Consider the following 15,227-nt stretch of genomic DNA (forward strand, 5'->3'; position numbering starts at 1 on the left):
ATATAATTTCAAATACTTATTAAATAATTTTTTTTTTGAAAAAAGTACAATAAAGTACCACGTTTTCATGGAAATATATTGACTCGGACGCTTTGTCGCCCTCCTGTGGTCACAGTATGAAACTACATGGTGTAATCAAGCTACATATGAAAACTTGTACTACTACTTCAGGTCATTTCCTTTCAAAATAAAAACATTTTGAGCGCTAGTTTTATAATTTCAGCAGACACTTATGCTTTCATTTTATATTAGTTTAGGGCTGTGAAACTAATTTGTGTTTGTGGTGTGGTAAACTATTTAAAAATTTTAGTATTTTCTAATTTAAGTACAATTTAGATGCATATATAGAAAGTCTAACAGGTTGATTTATAGCCTACACCGACTTTTGTTTTAGCTATAATCGTTTTCATACACTACCGATTCTTTGGTAGTTGATATGATTATCTGTGCTTAAACTCTAAAATAAAAGGAGTTAAAAAATAAAATAAAATTCTAAAGTAGATGACATGAACAGTCGCCCTCTGGCGGACAAACCAGAAACTGCAACAACACTGAAAACCATCATGGCGGCCACCGCGAGACTCATATCGAGGTTGACCCTGGTCACTGGTTAGTTTTTTGTTTAATTATTCATCTTTTACTCTGTAAATTATGTCTTTAGTTAGATGTTATTTTAAATTGGTGCTAATTTAAATGAACGTTTGTTCTGTAAAACAAAGACGAGACTTTTATTGTTCAACGTGAAACTTCGAACTCGCCTGGTTTGTAAAAAGTTTTGGTGAAGATGAATGCAAAGTAAAATTTATCCTTTTTTTAAAATTATTTTTTAGATGGGACGATTATTGGGACATAATTAGTGGTCATGAAACAAAGATATTAGCAATATTCTTAGGCCAATTTAATTATATTCAATAACTACTCATTAGATTTTACTCTAGTGGTTTTCTTCTACAAAACTCCAAAAAAAAAAAAAAAAACAAGTTTTTAAAATCTGGAGACAATAAATTTCCATTATATTTAGGGAATGACTGTCTTTTGTTTGTGTGCTTAGATTTATTCATAACGCAAGCTAAATCCTCTGTGATCAGTTGAGTACATTATTTGTTATATTTTTGATATTTTAAAGGATAATTTTGTTTCCTTTGCAGTCTGAGAATCAATCAATCTGCCTCTCAGATTGTGAGAAATTTAAATGTCACAGTACAGGGACTTTTGCACACCTGGTCGTAGTTTCCTGCTCTCTGTTCCCAGGTGGAGGCAGTGGGATCGGGCGGGCGGTGTGCCAGCGTTTGGCCTCTGAAGGAGCGTCGGTGGTGGTCGCTGACATCAGCGAGGAGTCGGCCAACGAGACGATGAAGAGTCTGATAAATAACCTCAGAGGGCAGCAGCACACGGCGGCTGTGGTGGACGTGTCGTCAAAGCAGAGCGTAAAGCAGCTGGTGACAAGCATACAGGTGTGAAGAGCAGCTGCTGGGAGTGTTTCATGTTTTCTTCTCTTTTCTTTAAACGTCCGTGTTGCCCTCTGCAGACTCGGTACTTCCAGCCTCCCTCGGTGTGCGTGACCGCAGCCGGCATCACTCAGGACGACTTCCTGCTCAACATGGACGAGGAGAAGTTTGACCGAGTCATCCAGGTCAACCTGAAGGTAACAGATCTGTCAATCAAACCTAAACCAGATCTAGACACAGTTCATGATGTAGTGTCAAGTTGTGTTCAAAGGTTAAAATCGAAAAATTGATTTATTTCATGTTTTTCCTCTCAGGGTTCCTTCTTGGTCACTCAGGCCGTGGCTCAGGCTCTGGTTGCCTGCGGAGCTCCTAAAGGATCCATCATTACTGTGGGCAGCATCTTAGGAAAGGTGAGAAACCAGACTTTATGTCATGATTTTAGGATTTAAAATGAAGGTTTTAGTCTTTTTTAGGACAAGCAGACATATATAGATGTTATTTGTTTTTTATCTGTGTGGACGATGTTTGCAGGTGGGAAACATCGGGCAGGTGAACTACACGGCTTCTAAAGGTGGAGTTGAAAGTTTAACCAGGACTGCTGCTAAAGAGCTCAGCAGGTGAGAAGGATCAGATTCATCAGGAACAAACTGAGACACAGAAAGAGTTTATTTTTATTTTTCTCTGCTCAGGTTTGGGATTCGCTGTAACTGTGTGCTGCCAGGCTTCATATCGACTCCAATGACAGATCAAGTTCCAGAGAAAGTTATCAACAAGGTTATTTATTAACTTATTATTATTTTAATAATATTATTTTTTCATCTGTCAGGACTAAAATAAATCAAGCTTCACAATCATTTCAGTCAAACAGTTGGATCATCATAATGTATTTCCTGGTTCAGGTTCTGCCTCTGGTGCCTCTGGGAAGAATGGGTGAAGCTGCAGGTCGGTCCAGATGTTTCACATCTTTCTCAGAGTTTATTAAAAACTAACAGATTTATGATAATAAGACTTTAAAATGACTGAAATAATCTGGAATGAGTGGATAATTTAGTTATATTTCTCCAGAGGTGGCAGATGTTTGTGCCTTTTTAGCTTCAGATGATTCTGGGTACATCACAGGAGCCAGCATCGAAGTGACGGGTACGTTCTGTTCTGCAGGAAATATTTCACTTTTATTTAACTCCCACCTGTAAATATGAACCATTAAAGAAATTATTTCATTAGCAAGTAAAGAAAACTTGTTTTGTTTTGTCAGGAGGACTTTTCATGGGTTGAAGCTGTCTGAAGCTGGAGATCATTTTCTTCATAATTAAAGCAACAAATTAATGCAAATTAAAACTATTTAATCATGAGTGTAAAATAATTATTTGTAATTCTAGTTGAGTCATGAGTTGTAAATTGTGAAAATGTTTTGTACAAATAAATACTTGAATGAATAAATACTTTTAAAATCAGAATATTTCTAAAGTTTAATGAAATATTTTATCAGCTCGTGGTGAGTAAACTTTATTCTTTACAGAAATTAGAATCTGCTGAGATTTAAATCTGATTTTTTGTAAAGAGTTTTCAGATTAATATCCAATTTAAAATAGTTTTTTTCACGGTTGATTTTTAAACCAAATAAAATCTGAAGCTGGAATCTGTTCTTCAGATTAAACAGGCGAGACGTTAATCTGATTCCCTCTGTGTGTAAAAAGAATTTTAATATTTTAATTCGTGCTTTAACATGTTACAGATGTGTTTAAACACATTAACGGTTAACTGAGACTTTAGAAGTAAGATTTATTAACTCAAAAATAAACTTTCTCCTGAAACACAAAGTGATACGACTCAATTTGAGGTAATTTTCTATTCTTCAGTGCTGCTGCAAAACCCTGTTATATTAAAAAAAAAAGTCATTCAAGTTAAAATGAGTTAAATTTTATATCATAAATGTTTGTGCATCTTAATGATTCACAGGAAGTTGTTTTAATCTTCTAACATTTTTTGTTTTTATTTCACAGCATCAAACTGAGGTTTAATTCAGATTAGCAGGATTTCTGAACAAGATGGAGCTGTTTTCATGTTAAAGGTAAAGAGCACCGAGCCAGAATAAATCWCTTTAAAAATCAATAGAACCAAATTAAAAACTGATCTAAGCAAACTAAAACTACACCAGTAATTAAGTTTAGATTGATTCTTGGAAAAAGTAATTAGTTTTTCCTGCTGAAGTGAAGCTGATCAAAAAGTTTATTACTTYATAAATAATTAAAGCTGTTTTGATGATTCCATGACACTTTATTAGTGACAAACAAGGCTTCTTGCTTTAAAGATAAAAAGGAGTATGTATGTAAAATATTTTATTATTTTAAACAGAAAATCTGTCAGCAGAGGATGTTGGTCAAATAAAGTTCTCAAATAAAATAAAGACATTTTACATATTTTTATTTCTCACAAACTAAAAAAGCCATTATTTTTTCTTTTTTATTACAACTATCCTTTTCTTTATGTAAAACCAGAAGCCGTGTTTACAACAAAAACATTTTCTTTCTTCCTGTTCAATTTAAAAACGTTAATCAGCTGCCACAATGAGACGTAAGAAAAACAAGAGTCAWTCAGCTCTTTTTAAAAAGATTATATATTACAGAAACATGAATTTGTCAAAAAAAAATTACTTACAGACATTATAAAATAATAYTTATTTCTCTTTTCAGCACCAGTTTCTTTGTGTTGAAACGTTTCAACACAATAAAACAAATAGTTGAGGTCATTCTCTCTGAAAGGTTTTTGTTACTTTAGGTTGATTCCTGCCTGGTTTGTTGTTAAATTAAAAAAAACAAAACCAGAACTCTGATGTAAAATCATCAGTTTTCGCTCCGTCTCGGCTGACAAACCCCCTCCAGCCTCCCTCCCCACAGAAGTGGTCTCTGAAATGTAAAATAAAGGATTTAGTTGAAGCAACAACCAGACGAGTGGAACTGCAAGAAGACAGAGAAGTGACGGAACTGGAGAGTCTCCATTTAATCATTACAGTGGAAATTTAAACAGCACAGTTCCAGCTGATGGAAACAACTACAACAAGGGATTATTACAGGAAAACACGGCCACAGATTCTTTGGTTGTACAAAAAGTCAGGGTGTGAACAGAAGCCTCACAGCTGGAGCCGACCGCCACTTTCAACATTTCAATCAAATAAAAACGCAGAGTCGGCTGGAAATAAACCTAAGTTCTTATTTTAATCTCAAAGCACCCTTTGTTTYAAATAAATACAATAGAATATTACTATTTCTGTACAAATGTATTGTAATGCACATTTCCCTAGTAAAAAGCTTTGTGAAATTGTAAAGAGACTAAAAAACAAATGGAGATTTTTTATATATAATTAGCACCTTACCACACAGTTTCATTCAGTAAAGTCTGTTTTATTAAAAAAAAAAAAAAGGAGTTTCAGTAAATACTGCAGTGGTGTCTCGAGGCCACTCAGGTTTTTCATTATAATTTAAAAGAAAAATAATCTTTATCTTTTGTTGACTCTAACAAATAAACAATCCCAAAGTTTTTGCAGCTTTCAGAGTTGAGAGTTTAAAAAGCACCACGAACGTTTTAATTATCAGTTTGAGTTTAAATCACAGTAAACAGTCAGAAAAAAAAAGAACTTTATTAAAGATTAATTAGATGAGAGACCCTGCAGGTGTCAGGTGGTCCGTTCCCTCTGTGTTCTGGTGGAAACTGGTGGTATTTTATTTATTTTGTTGTGACATGAAGTGATGTAAGCAACATGATTGACAGGTCGGTGGACRTGTAAGATTTAATTTAAATTTGGTGAATGAAAAATTAGTTTCAGATCTGATCAAAGAGCCAAAATAAATAACTGAACAGATTTATAACCGGAGTGTTCTTCATGTTGCTCACAGGTTCAGAGTGACTCTTATTTTAAGACGRGGGGGAGCAGGAGTGGAGAAAGGTGTCAGCGGAGGAGATGGGGGGGTTGGAGATGAGGGTCTTCAGGTTTAAACCCGGGCCTGGGTCCCTGCTCCTGAAATCATCATTTTATTCTAAAATAAAAAAAAGTTCTTCTGTTTCCTCCTTGTTGCTCCCAGTCGATGTTCTCCTCACAAGTTTTTACATTTTTCTCCTCTTGACCTTTAGGTCCAGCAGTTGTTGGGAGGATGTTGCTTTCCCACAGTGTTGGTATGTGTGTGTGTCATCATTTACAAGTTAATTTACAAATTACTGAGCCTGTATGTTTATCATGTGTGTCTCTAGGTGTGTGTGTTCTCTGGATGGTGTGTGTGTGTGTGTGTGTGTGTGTGTTTAGCCCTGGAAACACACAGGTCCCACTTCAAACCCAAACTGCTGGTTGCTCTCCCCAAAGTCTGACACCTTGATGTCCAGCAGAGGCAGATGCTCCACCTGTGGCGAGTTGATCTCCAGCACCGTCCTGTCGAAGCCTTTACGGTACTGCAGAAACACAGAAACACGTCAGCGGCGGCCCGAAACCCGGAGGGGGGAGGAGCTAAACGCTGAGAACTCACAGAGCAGCCGTCCGTCAAAGCCTTGATGTAAGGGTTGGTCTCGTAGCTCAGCTCCTCGTCGTTAGCGGCTCGGAAGTGCAGCGCCCTCTCGTGATTGTTCTTGGCGCTGCGGTCGGCCCAGGCCACCGAGCGGTGGCAGTGGTAGGTGAGGTTCTGCCGGGCCTGGACGCTCAGCAGGCGCAGGAAGCCCAGCTGGACCACGCCCACAGGATCACCGTTAGAGTCCACGTAGGAGAACTGAGAGGATTGAAGAGGAGAACGTAACAAAAACTGAGTGGTAATTAAGAAAACATTAAAACTGATCTTCATACGAAGGATTACTAACCTTACTACCAGAGGAGAACTCACTGAACCACGATCCTGGAGTCTCTGAGTCCCAGGAGCTCATCTTTACCTGCAGCAGATCAGACAATCCAGAGGTTAGARTCAACATTTAGAAAAAACAAATTCTGAACCAACTGGGGCAAAATTCAATTTAAAGCAGGGGCGGTTCTAGGGGCGGGACCTCAGGGGCATTAGCCCCAGCTGAAATCTGATTGGCCCCCTGAAGTGCCCCTGTCCTGTCACTCATCTGTCCTTTACCTGGGGGTGATGATGGTGGATGCAGTTCCATGTTCAAACACTAGYTGYRCTAATGAGTCAAATAGTAAAGTCCAGAATGAATCAAGCTGACAGAATTCTTCTCTTCTTACAAAGTGAACAATCCTGCAAAAAAGTCTTTCAACTGACAAATGATGGCTGCGTTTTCTCACATGTGTGTTTGAAAATATTTTATCTATGTTCAGTAAAATATATAAAAAACTGGTGAGGAGAATTTACTGTAGAAGATTTTTTGTACCACTTTACAATCAAGTTCCCCTTATAGATGGCTTATAAAGAGTTTATAGATAGGTTATTAATTCATTTGTAAAGTTTACACTTCATAAATCATTAATAAATGAAACTGGACAATTTTGTCTCTTTCTCGTCCTTAATTATTGCATAATAAACACTTACTAATAATTTTTAAAGTGTTTCCAGATTAATTAATAACCTATCTATTAACTTTTTAAAAGCCCTCTATATGGGGGGCCTTATTGTAAAGTGGTACCTTTTTAAAAAAAATACAAGTGTTTGAAGTGTAAAGTGTATACACTGGGAATTTGTGTGAAAAGATGTTGAACAAAGACTTGGCMCCTCTATGAATATTGTGGCCCCTTGATGGCCYCTKACTCAGAAAAATCCTATATCTGCCACTGATTTAAAGTTCAGAAATTTTAGTTTAATTTTAGATGTAGAAAGCTCTTTGGTCAAGGATTTTAAATTGAAGAAAATGTTTCACAAACAGGAAGTTTTCCATTGGACTACATGGTTTTATTGAGTTTTTAATGAATCTGACCGTGTYGATGCCTCTTCTGGGGTACAGACACGTCTCTCCGTTAGTGAAGTTACAGAGGACYTTGAAGGAGTCTCTGGAGCAGCCCTGGTTCGGGTCGATCCAGTACTCTCCTGCAGACAGGTGGGTAAACTCCAGTTAGTTTATGAAAGAATAAATGTGGTGTAAATGTTCGGATCATTACCGTCTTTAAGGTCCGGCTGGCTCAGGTGCAGGTCCTGGCAGGTGCGGGCGGGGCTGTCCTGAGTGCCCAGGGGGAAGCGCATGGTCTCGATCTCCTGTCGCAGCGAGTTCAGAGAGCCGAAGATCTCCTCCATGCCTTCGCCGCCCGTCAGGAACTCGGCGCCGGCGGTGTCGGAGGCGGGCGTGTCGGGGTCAAACTCGGGGAGGAGCTGGCTGGCGTCGATGGAGCGTTTGGACTTSGGACTCCTCTGGATGGGCAGAGGCTGAATGACCTCACCTGGTGGGCCCTGGGGGGCAAGTTTAGAGGCAGAGAGTAAATAAAATATTTAAAATTTTAATGTTTGCTGTTTTATTTTTCAAGAAAAGATGGCGCACTCACCGGAGGTCCAGCAGGTCCTTGTGTACCCTTTTCTCCCTTTGGACCAGTTCCTCCCTAAAAACAGAAACAAATAGATTTTATGATAAAAATAATTCCTATTTATGTATAAAAAGATAAACACTAAAATATAATATACTTACAGTCGCACCCTTTGCACCTTTAATACCTTGAGGACCCTGGAAAAGACATGAGATTTAAATAATTACAACTGATCTGAATCAGGTGGGATTATAAAAACTAAATATTTTAGACTCACAGGAAGACCTGGAGGACCAGCAGGCCCGATGGGTCCGGTTCCTCCCACCATTCCCTGAAATAAAACACAGAAAACAAGTTTAAATGTGTTTTTAGAATAAAAAAAACGTGACAGAAACAAACTTACAGGCTCTCCCTTAGGTCCGGTGGATCCATGAGGCCCAGGCAGACCCCGGTCTCCCTTTTCTCCCTGTTCTCCTGCAGGTCCAATCAGACCGAGAAGACCTTGGTGTCCCTTCTCACCCTTTGCACCAGGTTCTCCACGCAGACCGGCCAAACCAGGAGGTCCCTGCATGAAGAAAATCACCAGTTTTATTATTAAGCTAAGGTTTAAAGTTTGAAAGAAACTATATTCGTCTCACCATAGGTCCAGGTGGTCCTTTTTGTCCAGCAGGTCCTGGAGCTCCTTGCTCCCCCTGAAACACAGTGAAGCACACTCAGGTGGTCTCCARCACCTTTAGAAGGTGTAGTTTCTGGATTTCTCAGTGCAGATATAATTTAAAACTAAATTTACCACTGATCCTGGGAGTCCTCTGAGACCTTCTGTTCCTGGTTTTCCTGGTTGACCCTGTGGACCAACGGGGCCGGTCTTTCCTGGGGGCCCGAGTGCACCTGGATCTCCCTGTGAAGGATGACAATTATCATTAATAAATTAAGTTTAATAAGATGTAATATGGAACAGATTCAACATTTAATTTATACTTGTTGCAGTAAATTTTTATTTTTTTTATTTTTTACAAAAGATGTATGGACTCTTTAATCAACAAATTTTATTTGGTAGAAGTTAAAAACACAATTTATTGATGTTTATACATTTTAAGCTTGGATATAAGCCTGTAATTGTTATAATTGTTCAGTTTTGGTCTCACATTTGTGATGCTTTGACATTTTTTTGTGGAAATAAAAAAGTAATCAGGGCATTGGAAGTAACTTAAAATAATCAGTCTCACAATTTTAGTCCAGAAGTCTTATTTAGAACCATTTTTGTGTYATTTACTATTATGTTTAACATAAAGCATAAATAAAATCTGGACTCACTTTGGTTCCCTTCTCTCCTTGTCGTCCCTCTGGTCCTCTTGTTCCAGCAGGACCCTGGCAAAGAAAACAAAAATATGTAATAAATATTAARGATTGATTAAACTTTCATTAACTTGTTTAAACATTCACGATGAGCTTACTCGCTTTCCTGGTGGGCCAGGTGGGCCGTTCTCTCCAGGAGGTCCTGGGGAGCCCTGCAGTAAGACACAACATGAGTCTAAAGCAGAATAAAACACTTTAGTAATAAAATCTGTCCTGTTGCATCATTTTACTCACAGACTCTCCTGGTTCACCATCCTCTCCTCTCTCTCCCTTTGCTCCATCTTGACCCTGAAAGTGAAGCAGATTTGATTTAGTTTTGGTGAGTTTAACAGCAAGTTTAAGAAAATATGAGCTGGCATCTGTAAAACTAGATACAACAAAGATCTGAAGTCTAAGAAATAAATGATGATACTCACTCTGGGTCCGACCTCACCAGCAGGACCAGGATCTCCAGGGAACCCAACAGGACCCTGAAGTTGGACAACAAATCTCAGAGATCAGAAAGTGTTTAGTTTGTCGTGTGAGTGGAAGTTAAACTACGAGCTTCATCGTGTCTCACAGGGTTTCCTTTGGGTCCGTCGTCTCCAGGTCGTCCTCGTCCTCCTGCAGTCCCAGCAGTTCCAGGTTGTCCCGCCTCTCCCTTCTCTCCACGCTCTCCTCGAGGACCCTGCCAACAGGGACACACGTTTATTAAAATTAATTTTAAATCAAAAAAGGAACATTTAGTTGTRGTTTGGGTCGGACGCTCAGGTACTCACCTTCTTTCCAGGTTCTCCTCCGATGCCAGGTGGTCCAGCTTCACCAGGTTCTCCCTGAGGAGCAAACAGTAAATATTTAAAATCCTTTTTTTATGGAGATCAATGAACCAGTGCAGGAGTTTGATTCCAGGGTTTTACCTTTTCTCCAATCGGTCCAGGATTACCTATACCACCAGGACCACCTTGTGGACCCTAAAACACACAAAAAAAAAAACAAAAACAAATCAGACACCAACATTTTAATAATTTTAAATTCTAATAAGTGAGTTAAATGATTTATAACAAAAGAAAAAAACTATTTTCTCTTTGGTAGCCATAATCAAATAAATTCAACACWACAACATTATTTGAATTCTTCTTATTTGACACAAAACTCACGTCAGCTCCRTTGGGTCCAGCAGGACCACGGGGTCCTGGAGGGCCTGGAGGACCCTGGAAACATAAAGAGGTTTTTGTTTTATAATTGTTAATTATTTTATAGTCAAAGAAAGGTAGCATCATTAATTRCTACAATAATTCTGAATTTTTGAAACTCACCATTGGTCCAACATCTCCTGTCTCTCCTTTCTCACCTGAAGGTCCCGGCAGACCCTGCAGAACAGAGGGGCAGGTTTAAAAAAAAGAAATATATATTTTGCTATGTAGCTAAGGGTCTTAGTGCAAAAGTTAGTTGAAACYAAAACAACCACTTTAATGTTTAAGATAAAGATCTAATAAAACACTTTTCTTTTGTTTGTTTGGAAAGTTTACCTGAAGTCCGATGGGTCCTGGAGCACCTGGGAATCCTCGAGTTCCTTCATCACCTTTGGCTCCAAAAGGCCCCTGCTGCCCCCTCGGTCCAAGCTCCCCGTCAGCTCCCTGCACCACAGAAGAAGAAAAATAAACACCTGGAGATGAGAGCACAGGTGTTTAAAAATGTGACATCTCAGACTTCTTCTACTCACAGCAGGACCAGGCTGACCAACAGGACCCATTGGACCAGGTGGACCAGGAGGACCCTGATAACAAAAACAACAAACATGAAAATCACAAAACAAACATGAGATATAAATATTCTTTTTAAACTCATTTGAAACATTTTTGATTCTTAGCATGCAAAACAAAAAGTGTTGAAGTTCCTCACATGTTCTCCTTTTCCTCCTTTGGCGCCTTTCTGACCGTGTTCTCCAACTTCACCCTGAAACCACGAAAACAGTTTTATGRAACGCTTTTATTTTGAAATCACAAACATACAGTTTTCAACTTTATTTAAATTTATTATATTTTTAATTGACAATTCTGTAGCCAACGGTTTTCTTCTGGATAAGAAATATACTTAGGACTCATGAACATAAATGTATTATTTTATAAAGAATAAACAAAATAAATAAATAGAAGTTTCTTTACAGTTGGTAAATAATTAATTTAATTATAAATATGAAACAATCTTTCAAACGTTTAACAAGACTGATGGGATTAAAATGGTAAATTTAGAGTTAGGTCTGTCATATGATGTTATCAACCTTATCTCCATCCTCTCCAGGTCCTCCAGGTGTTCCAGCAGGGCCAGGCAGACCCACTGGACCYTGAACCCCATCTCGACCGGCTGGACCAATGGGGCCTTTTTCACCCTTAACAAGGAAAAAGAGAAATATTAAAATATGATTTTTAATTTAGCTAAACACAAAAAATAMAATTTAATATCATATCTAGAATACTCACAGGAACTCCCTTCTCTCCAGCCGGTCCAGGTGGACCCTGAGGACCTGGTCTACCAGGAGGACCCACAGGTCCAGCAGTTCCTGCAGTTCCCCTCTCACCAGGAGAACCCTAAAAAAGTGCATATAACATTTAATTTAATAATRAAAATTAAATATAACTGTCTGTACTTATTTTGGTAAATATTACTGTTCAAAATATGAAAGAGTCTGAGAAGGTTTAAAAACATACAGCAGGTCCAGGAGGTCCAGCAGGTCCTTCACTTCCCTTCAGTCCTCCACCACCCTGAAAATAAACATTAAAAGGGTCGAATCATTTTCTTAAGTCAATTTATTATTATATTTAACATTTTGTTGGTAAAACCGAAAACATAAAAGAAGAAGAAAAGTCCTAAAACTGGGTGCTTTGTTATTGATGAATTGTTCAATAACATTAACTTATTTTTTACTGATGGTCCATTTGAAAACCTAAAAACATCTAAAGCTCTTATTTTGACCAAACATACTAACAGTTTGGTGTTACATGCTGTTTTTCTACTCACAGGGGTTCCAGGAAGTCCTCTCTCTCCAGGGAACCCTCTCAGACCAGGGGGGCCATCTTTCCCAGGGCCTCCTGTAGGTCCGGGATCTCCCTTTGTGCCCTCTTTCCCYGAGGGACCAGGAAGTCCCTGCTCTCCTGGTGGACCAGGGGGTCCGGGGTGGCCACGCTCGCCCATAGGACCTGTTTCTCCTGATGGACCCTGGRAGGATGGAGGTAGATTGGACAATCACTTACATGAAACATGAGAGGAAATAAATAGGGATGCACCAATACATGTATTTGTATGGAACCATTCAAAAGGTTCAATACACACTATGTATGGAACAATTTAGATTTTTTTATTTTTTATTTTATCAGCTTGTCTTCTGAAGGATCAGTGGATCTGTGTTCAACTACTCTGCCWAGGCTGCACTGTGGAGCACAGATCCACTGAGAAACTTGCTGTTTCAGCAACATATAATTGAAAAACTTTACTTTTAAAGTAAAAAAAAATGTTTATAATTAATTTCAATAAATTACAAGTTAAGAAGGGCATAAACATTTCTCTTTTTTGTATCGAGAAAATATAGAATTTTGAGACTAAAGTATCAGTTTTCTGTATTGTTTGCACCCCTTGAAATAAAGTGTGATGTCAAAGAAATAAGATATTTCTAGAAGGTTCAAAGAAGAAAGGAAAATTATTAAGAGAGGATTGATTGCATTGTTATAAAAATGTGAAAAATGAAGTTTAAAGTATCAGAAATTAGAAAATGGTCACCACAATGATCAACCCACCTGTGGTCCAACAACTCCAGGAGGCCCAGGTGGACCCATTTTACCTTGGAAACCCTATAAGAGAAGAACTCAATCAACAGATAATCCACAAAATATCAAACACACTGTTTAAATGCATCACAATGCTTCTGATGCATTCCTCAAAAATAATTCAACTTAAAACCATCCTCAYAGTTTCACTCAAACTGATTAAACACACAGCAAAATCAGACTCACAACTTCTCCTCTCTGTCCAGGATGTCCAGGCAGTCCATCCTTTCCTGGTGGTCCCTGTAAATTTATTTTATATRTTAATAACTTGTATTAAATAAGAAAGCTTTTCTAGAAACCAAGAAGGAGCATCAATCCTGAGAAAATAAATAAAAATTAAGTCTTGAAACTGTACAACATCTATAATCATTTTATAAAAAGACTAAAAATTAAATATTTTCTTACAGGAGGTCCCTTTGGTCCAGGGAAACCATTGGCTCCCTGAGGTCCTGGTAATCCCTGGTGAGATCACATCATATGATAAGAACAGGTATAATTGTTTATAACAACACAAATACACACGTTGTTTACTGCAGTGACAAATAAAGACTCACCCTCTCTCCAAGAGGACCTGGAGGGCCATCACTTCCTGATGTTCCCTAACAGGAAACAATAAAATAAGTATTATTTTATCATTAAAAAAGAAAACATAAAAAATTACACTTTTTTATTTTGCACATTTTTTAGGATGTAATCCAGTCCMAAAATAAAGAAAATAAATATCTGAATAAATCAAGATAATCACATTTTTAAAATATGGTCTATTTCACATGTTGAAATTAATTTAGGCTTTGAGAATCTGATTCAAATGATAAATTAAGAACATTATACCAACAGGTACATAGAAATCAGAAAATCAACAGTTTGAATATTAACGATGTTTAGACAAACCTTTGCTCCTGGTTTCCCAGTTGCTCCTCTTGGTCCCCTCTGTCCTCTGGGGCCCTGATGAGCACAAACAAATCACATTTTATTAAATTATAACAAGCATAACTCAACACCTTTTCAGTGCTCATTGACAAAATAGTCTCTGCTGACCCGCAGTGGTTTAATCTCTAAATGTAAYATCATGCATCATCATGGATGCTGCATGAGGTCAGAGGTCATCAGGCTTAAATAAAAAATGTGTTTTTATATTTTCYRTTCASTTACTCTTTAATACCCTGATTGGAAAAAACACAGAGCAGTAAGGTTTTTATAAATTGAATAAATTAGAAAAGGTACCGTTGGTCCTCTTTGTCCTCTTGGTCCTTGTTTTCCAGAAACGCCCTGATTTAAACAAAAAATAGTTAATCTTAACTCGAACACAGTGAAGCAAAAAGTTTCACAGAATTTACCCTTGTTCCCTTCTCTCCATTAGAACCAGGGAATCCAGGGAATCCCAGMGATCCCTAAAAAACAAATAAAACTCAGTATCTGCAGTCATTTAAACAATAAATTGTCCATTAAATCATGCTGTAAAAACATTCCTCTTACCTTGGGTCCTTGTCTTCCAGGATATCCAGGAAGTCCAGGAACACCAAGTTTACCCTGCAAAAACACAATGACATCATTAATCACAACCAGTTTAATTTGACAACCTGTTACACAAAACCTTTTTACAAAGTTACTGATTGTTTAAATGGGCTGATGTTATTATTAGTTGTGTTATTGTATCTTGCAGTAACTCTAAGGATATAAAACTCTGTGACAAACTGAAATGTCCATACCTTCTCCCCAGCAAGTCCAAGTGGTCCAAGCTCACCAGGGGGTCCAACTCGACCCTTTGGCCCTTCTGGACCATCCTCTCCTCTGGGCCCTGGAACTCCAATCTCACCCTACCAGTGAGAAACAGAACAAGTCATTAAATCTAATACTTAGTGAATATTCACCATAGATCTATGCATCCCAGTTAATCTGTAATTTAATTCACCCTTTCTCCCTTGACGCCAAAATCTCCCTTAATTCCTGGGAAACCATCTTCTCCCTACAAAACAAAGAAAAAACAAATGCATTCATCTTAACTCTTTGTAAACATTATCATATGTCAACTAAAATATACATTATCATTAGTGTTTGGGTGCAGTAAAATGTGTAAAGAATCATTTACCTTCTCTCCTTTGTGACCTTTCAGACCACGGATTCCTTGAGCTCCCTGAAATCAAGGAACTACGTCATCAATATGCTGATATATATATATATATATATATATAT

General features: G+C 37.9%; 2 protein-coding genes across 6 annotated transcripts in view; one reads left to right on the top strand and one right to left on the bottom strand.

Annotated features, from left to right (window-relative positions):
- Positions 1-541: 541 nt before the first annotated feature.
- On the top strand, positions 542-4,868 carry hsd17b8 (hydroxysteroid (17-beta) dehydrogenase 8). Of its 2 annotated transcripts, none has more exons than XM_014011304.1 (9): positions 542-609; positions 1,252-1,454; positions 1,529-1,645; positions 1,763-1,858; positions 1,980-2,065; positions 2,138-2,222; positions 2,348-2,390; positions 2,514-2,588; positions 2,704-2,905. In XM_014011304.1, the coding sequence occupies exons 1-9, from the start codon at positions 564-566 to the stop codon at positions 2,721-2,723; spliced, it is 771 nt and encodes a 256-aa protein (XP_013866758.1). In that variant the 5' UTR covers positions 542-563; the 3' UTR covers positions 2,724-2,905. The 2 variants fall into 2 exon arrangements, with proteins under 2 accessions (XP_013866758.1, XP_013866757.1); XM_014011303.1 differs by lacking the exon at positions 2,704-2,905 and adding an exon at positions 3,452-4,868 and having other exon boundaries at positions 545-609.
- The window catches only part of col11a2 (collagen, type XI, alpha 2), a 35,390-nt gene continuing 24,210 nt past the window's right edge, over positions 4,048-15,227 (bottom strand). For 2 of the 4 annotated variants that reach the window (XM_014011300.1, XM_014011299.1), the window contains 38 exons: positions 15,124-15,168; positions 14,947-15,000; positions 14,744-14,851; positions 14,511-14,564; positions 14,372-14,425; positions 14,259-14,303; positions 13,926-13,979; positions 13,589-13,633; positions 13,440-13,493; positions 13,221-13,274; positions 13,005-13,058; positions 12,232-12,429; positions 11,922-11,975; positions 11,694-11,801; positions 11,495-11,602; positions 11,116-11,169; positions 10,937-10,990; positions 10,743-10,850; positions 10,530-10,583; positions 10,371-10,424; positions 10,131-10,184; positions 9,993-10,046; positions 9,794-9,901; positions 9,651-9,704; positions 9,469-9,522; positions 9,333-9,386; positions 9,193-9,246; positions 8,669-8,776; positions 8,517-8,570; positions 8,282-8,443; positions 8,156-8,209; positions 8,040-8,075; positions 7,900-7,953; positions 7,522-7,807; positions 7,341-7,450; positions 6,288-6,356; positions 5,963-6,199; positions 4,425-5,888 (listed from right to left, as the gene is read on the bottom strand). In XM_014011300.1, coding sequence (XP_013866754.1) covers positions 5,742-5,888; positions 5,963-6,199; positions 6,288-6,356; positions 7,341-7,450; positions 7,522-7,807; positions 7,900-7,953; positions 8,040-8,075; positions 8,156-8,209; positions 8,282-8,443; positions 8,517-8,570; positions 8,669-8,776; positions 9,193-9,246; positions 9,333-9,386; positions 9,469-9,522; positions 9,651-9,704; positions 9,794-9,901; positions 9,993-10,046; positions 10,131-10,184; positions 10,371-10,424; positions 10,530-10,583; positions 10,743-10,850; positions 10,937-10,990; positions 11,116-11,169; positions 11,495-11,602; positions 11,694-11,801; positions 11,922-11,975; positions 12,232-12,429; positions 13,005-13,058; positions 13,221-13,274; positions 13,440-13,493; positions 13,589-13,633; positions 13,926-13,979; positions 14,259-14,303; positions 14,372-14,425; positions 14,511-14,564; positions 14,744-14,851; positions 14,947-15,000; positions 15,124-15,168 — 3,162 coding nt within the window. In that variant the 3' untranslated portion in view covers positions 4,425-5,741. Of the gene's footprint in view, positions 5,889-5,962; positions 6,200-6,287; positions 6,357-7,340; positions 7,451-7,521; positions 7,808-7,899; positions 7,954-8,039; positions 8,076-8,155; positions 8,210-8,281; positions 8,444-8,516; positions 8,571-8,668; positions 8,777-9,192; positions 9,247-9,332; positions 9,387-9,468; positions 9,523-9,650; positions 9,705-9,793; positions 9,902-9,992; positions 10,047-10,130; positions 10,185-10,370; positions 10,425-10,529; positions 10,584-10,742; positions 10,851-10,936; positions 10,991-11,115; positions 11,170-11,494; positions 11,603-11,693; positions 11,802-11,921; positions 11,976-12,231; positions 12,430-13,004; positions 13,059-13,220; positions 13,275-13,439; positions 13,494-13,588; positions 13,634-13,925; positions 13,980-14,258; positions 14,304-14,371; positions 14,426-14,510; positions 14,565-14,743; positions 14,852-14,946; positions 15,001-15,123; positions 15,169-15,227 lie in introns of all 4 variants that reach the window. The other 2 variants (XM_014011301.1, XM_014011302.1) reach the window with 2 other exon arrangements.

The sequence above is a fragment of the Austrofundulus limnaeus genome, unplaced genomic scaffold, assembly GCF_001266775.1.
Source record: "Austrofundulus limnaeus strain Quisiro unplaced genomic scaffold, Austrofundulus_limnaeus-1.0 Scaffold79, whole genome shotgun sequence".
Lineage (NCBI taxonomy): Eukaryota > Metazoa > Chordata > Actinopteri > Cyprinodontiformes > Rivulidae > Austrofundulus > Austrofundulus limnaeus.

What these genes read in the sequence shown, in the direction of transcription:
- hsd17b8 (XM_014011304.1), top strand. Translation starts at nt 564, where the DNA reads ATGGCGGCCACCGCGAGACTCATATCGAGGTTGACCCTGGTCACTG. An exon ending in GAGGTTGACCCTGGTCACTG is followed by an intron (nt 610 to 1,251) that starts GTTAGTTTTTTG and finishes CTCTGTTCCCAG; the next exon opens with GTGGAGGCAGTGGGATCGGG. An exon ending in TCATCCAGGTCAACCTGAAG is followed by an intron (nt 1,646 to 1,762) that starts GTAACAGATCTG and finishes TTTTCCTCTCAG; the next exon opens with GGTTCCTTCTTGGTCACTCA.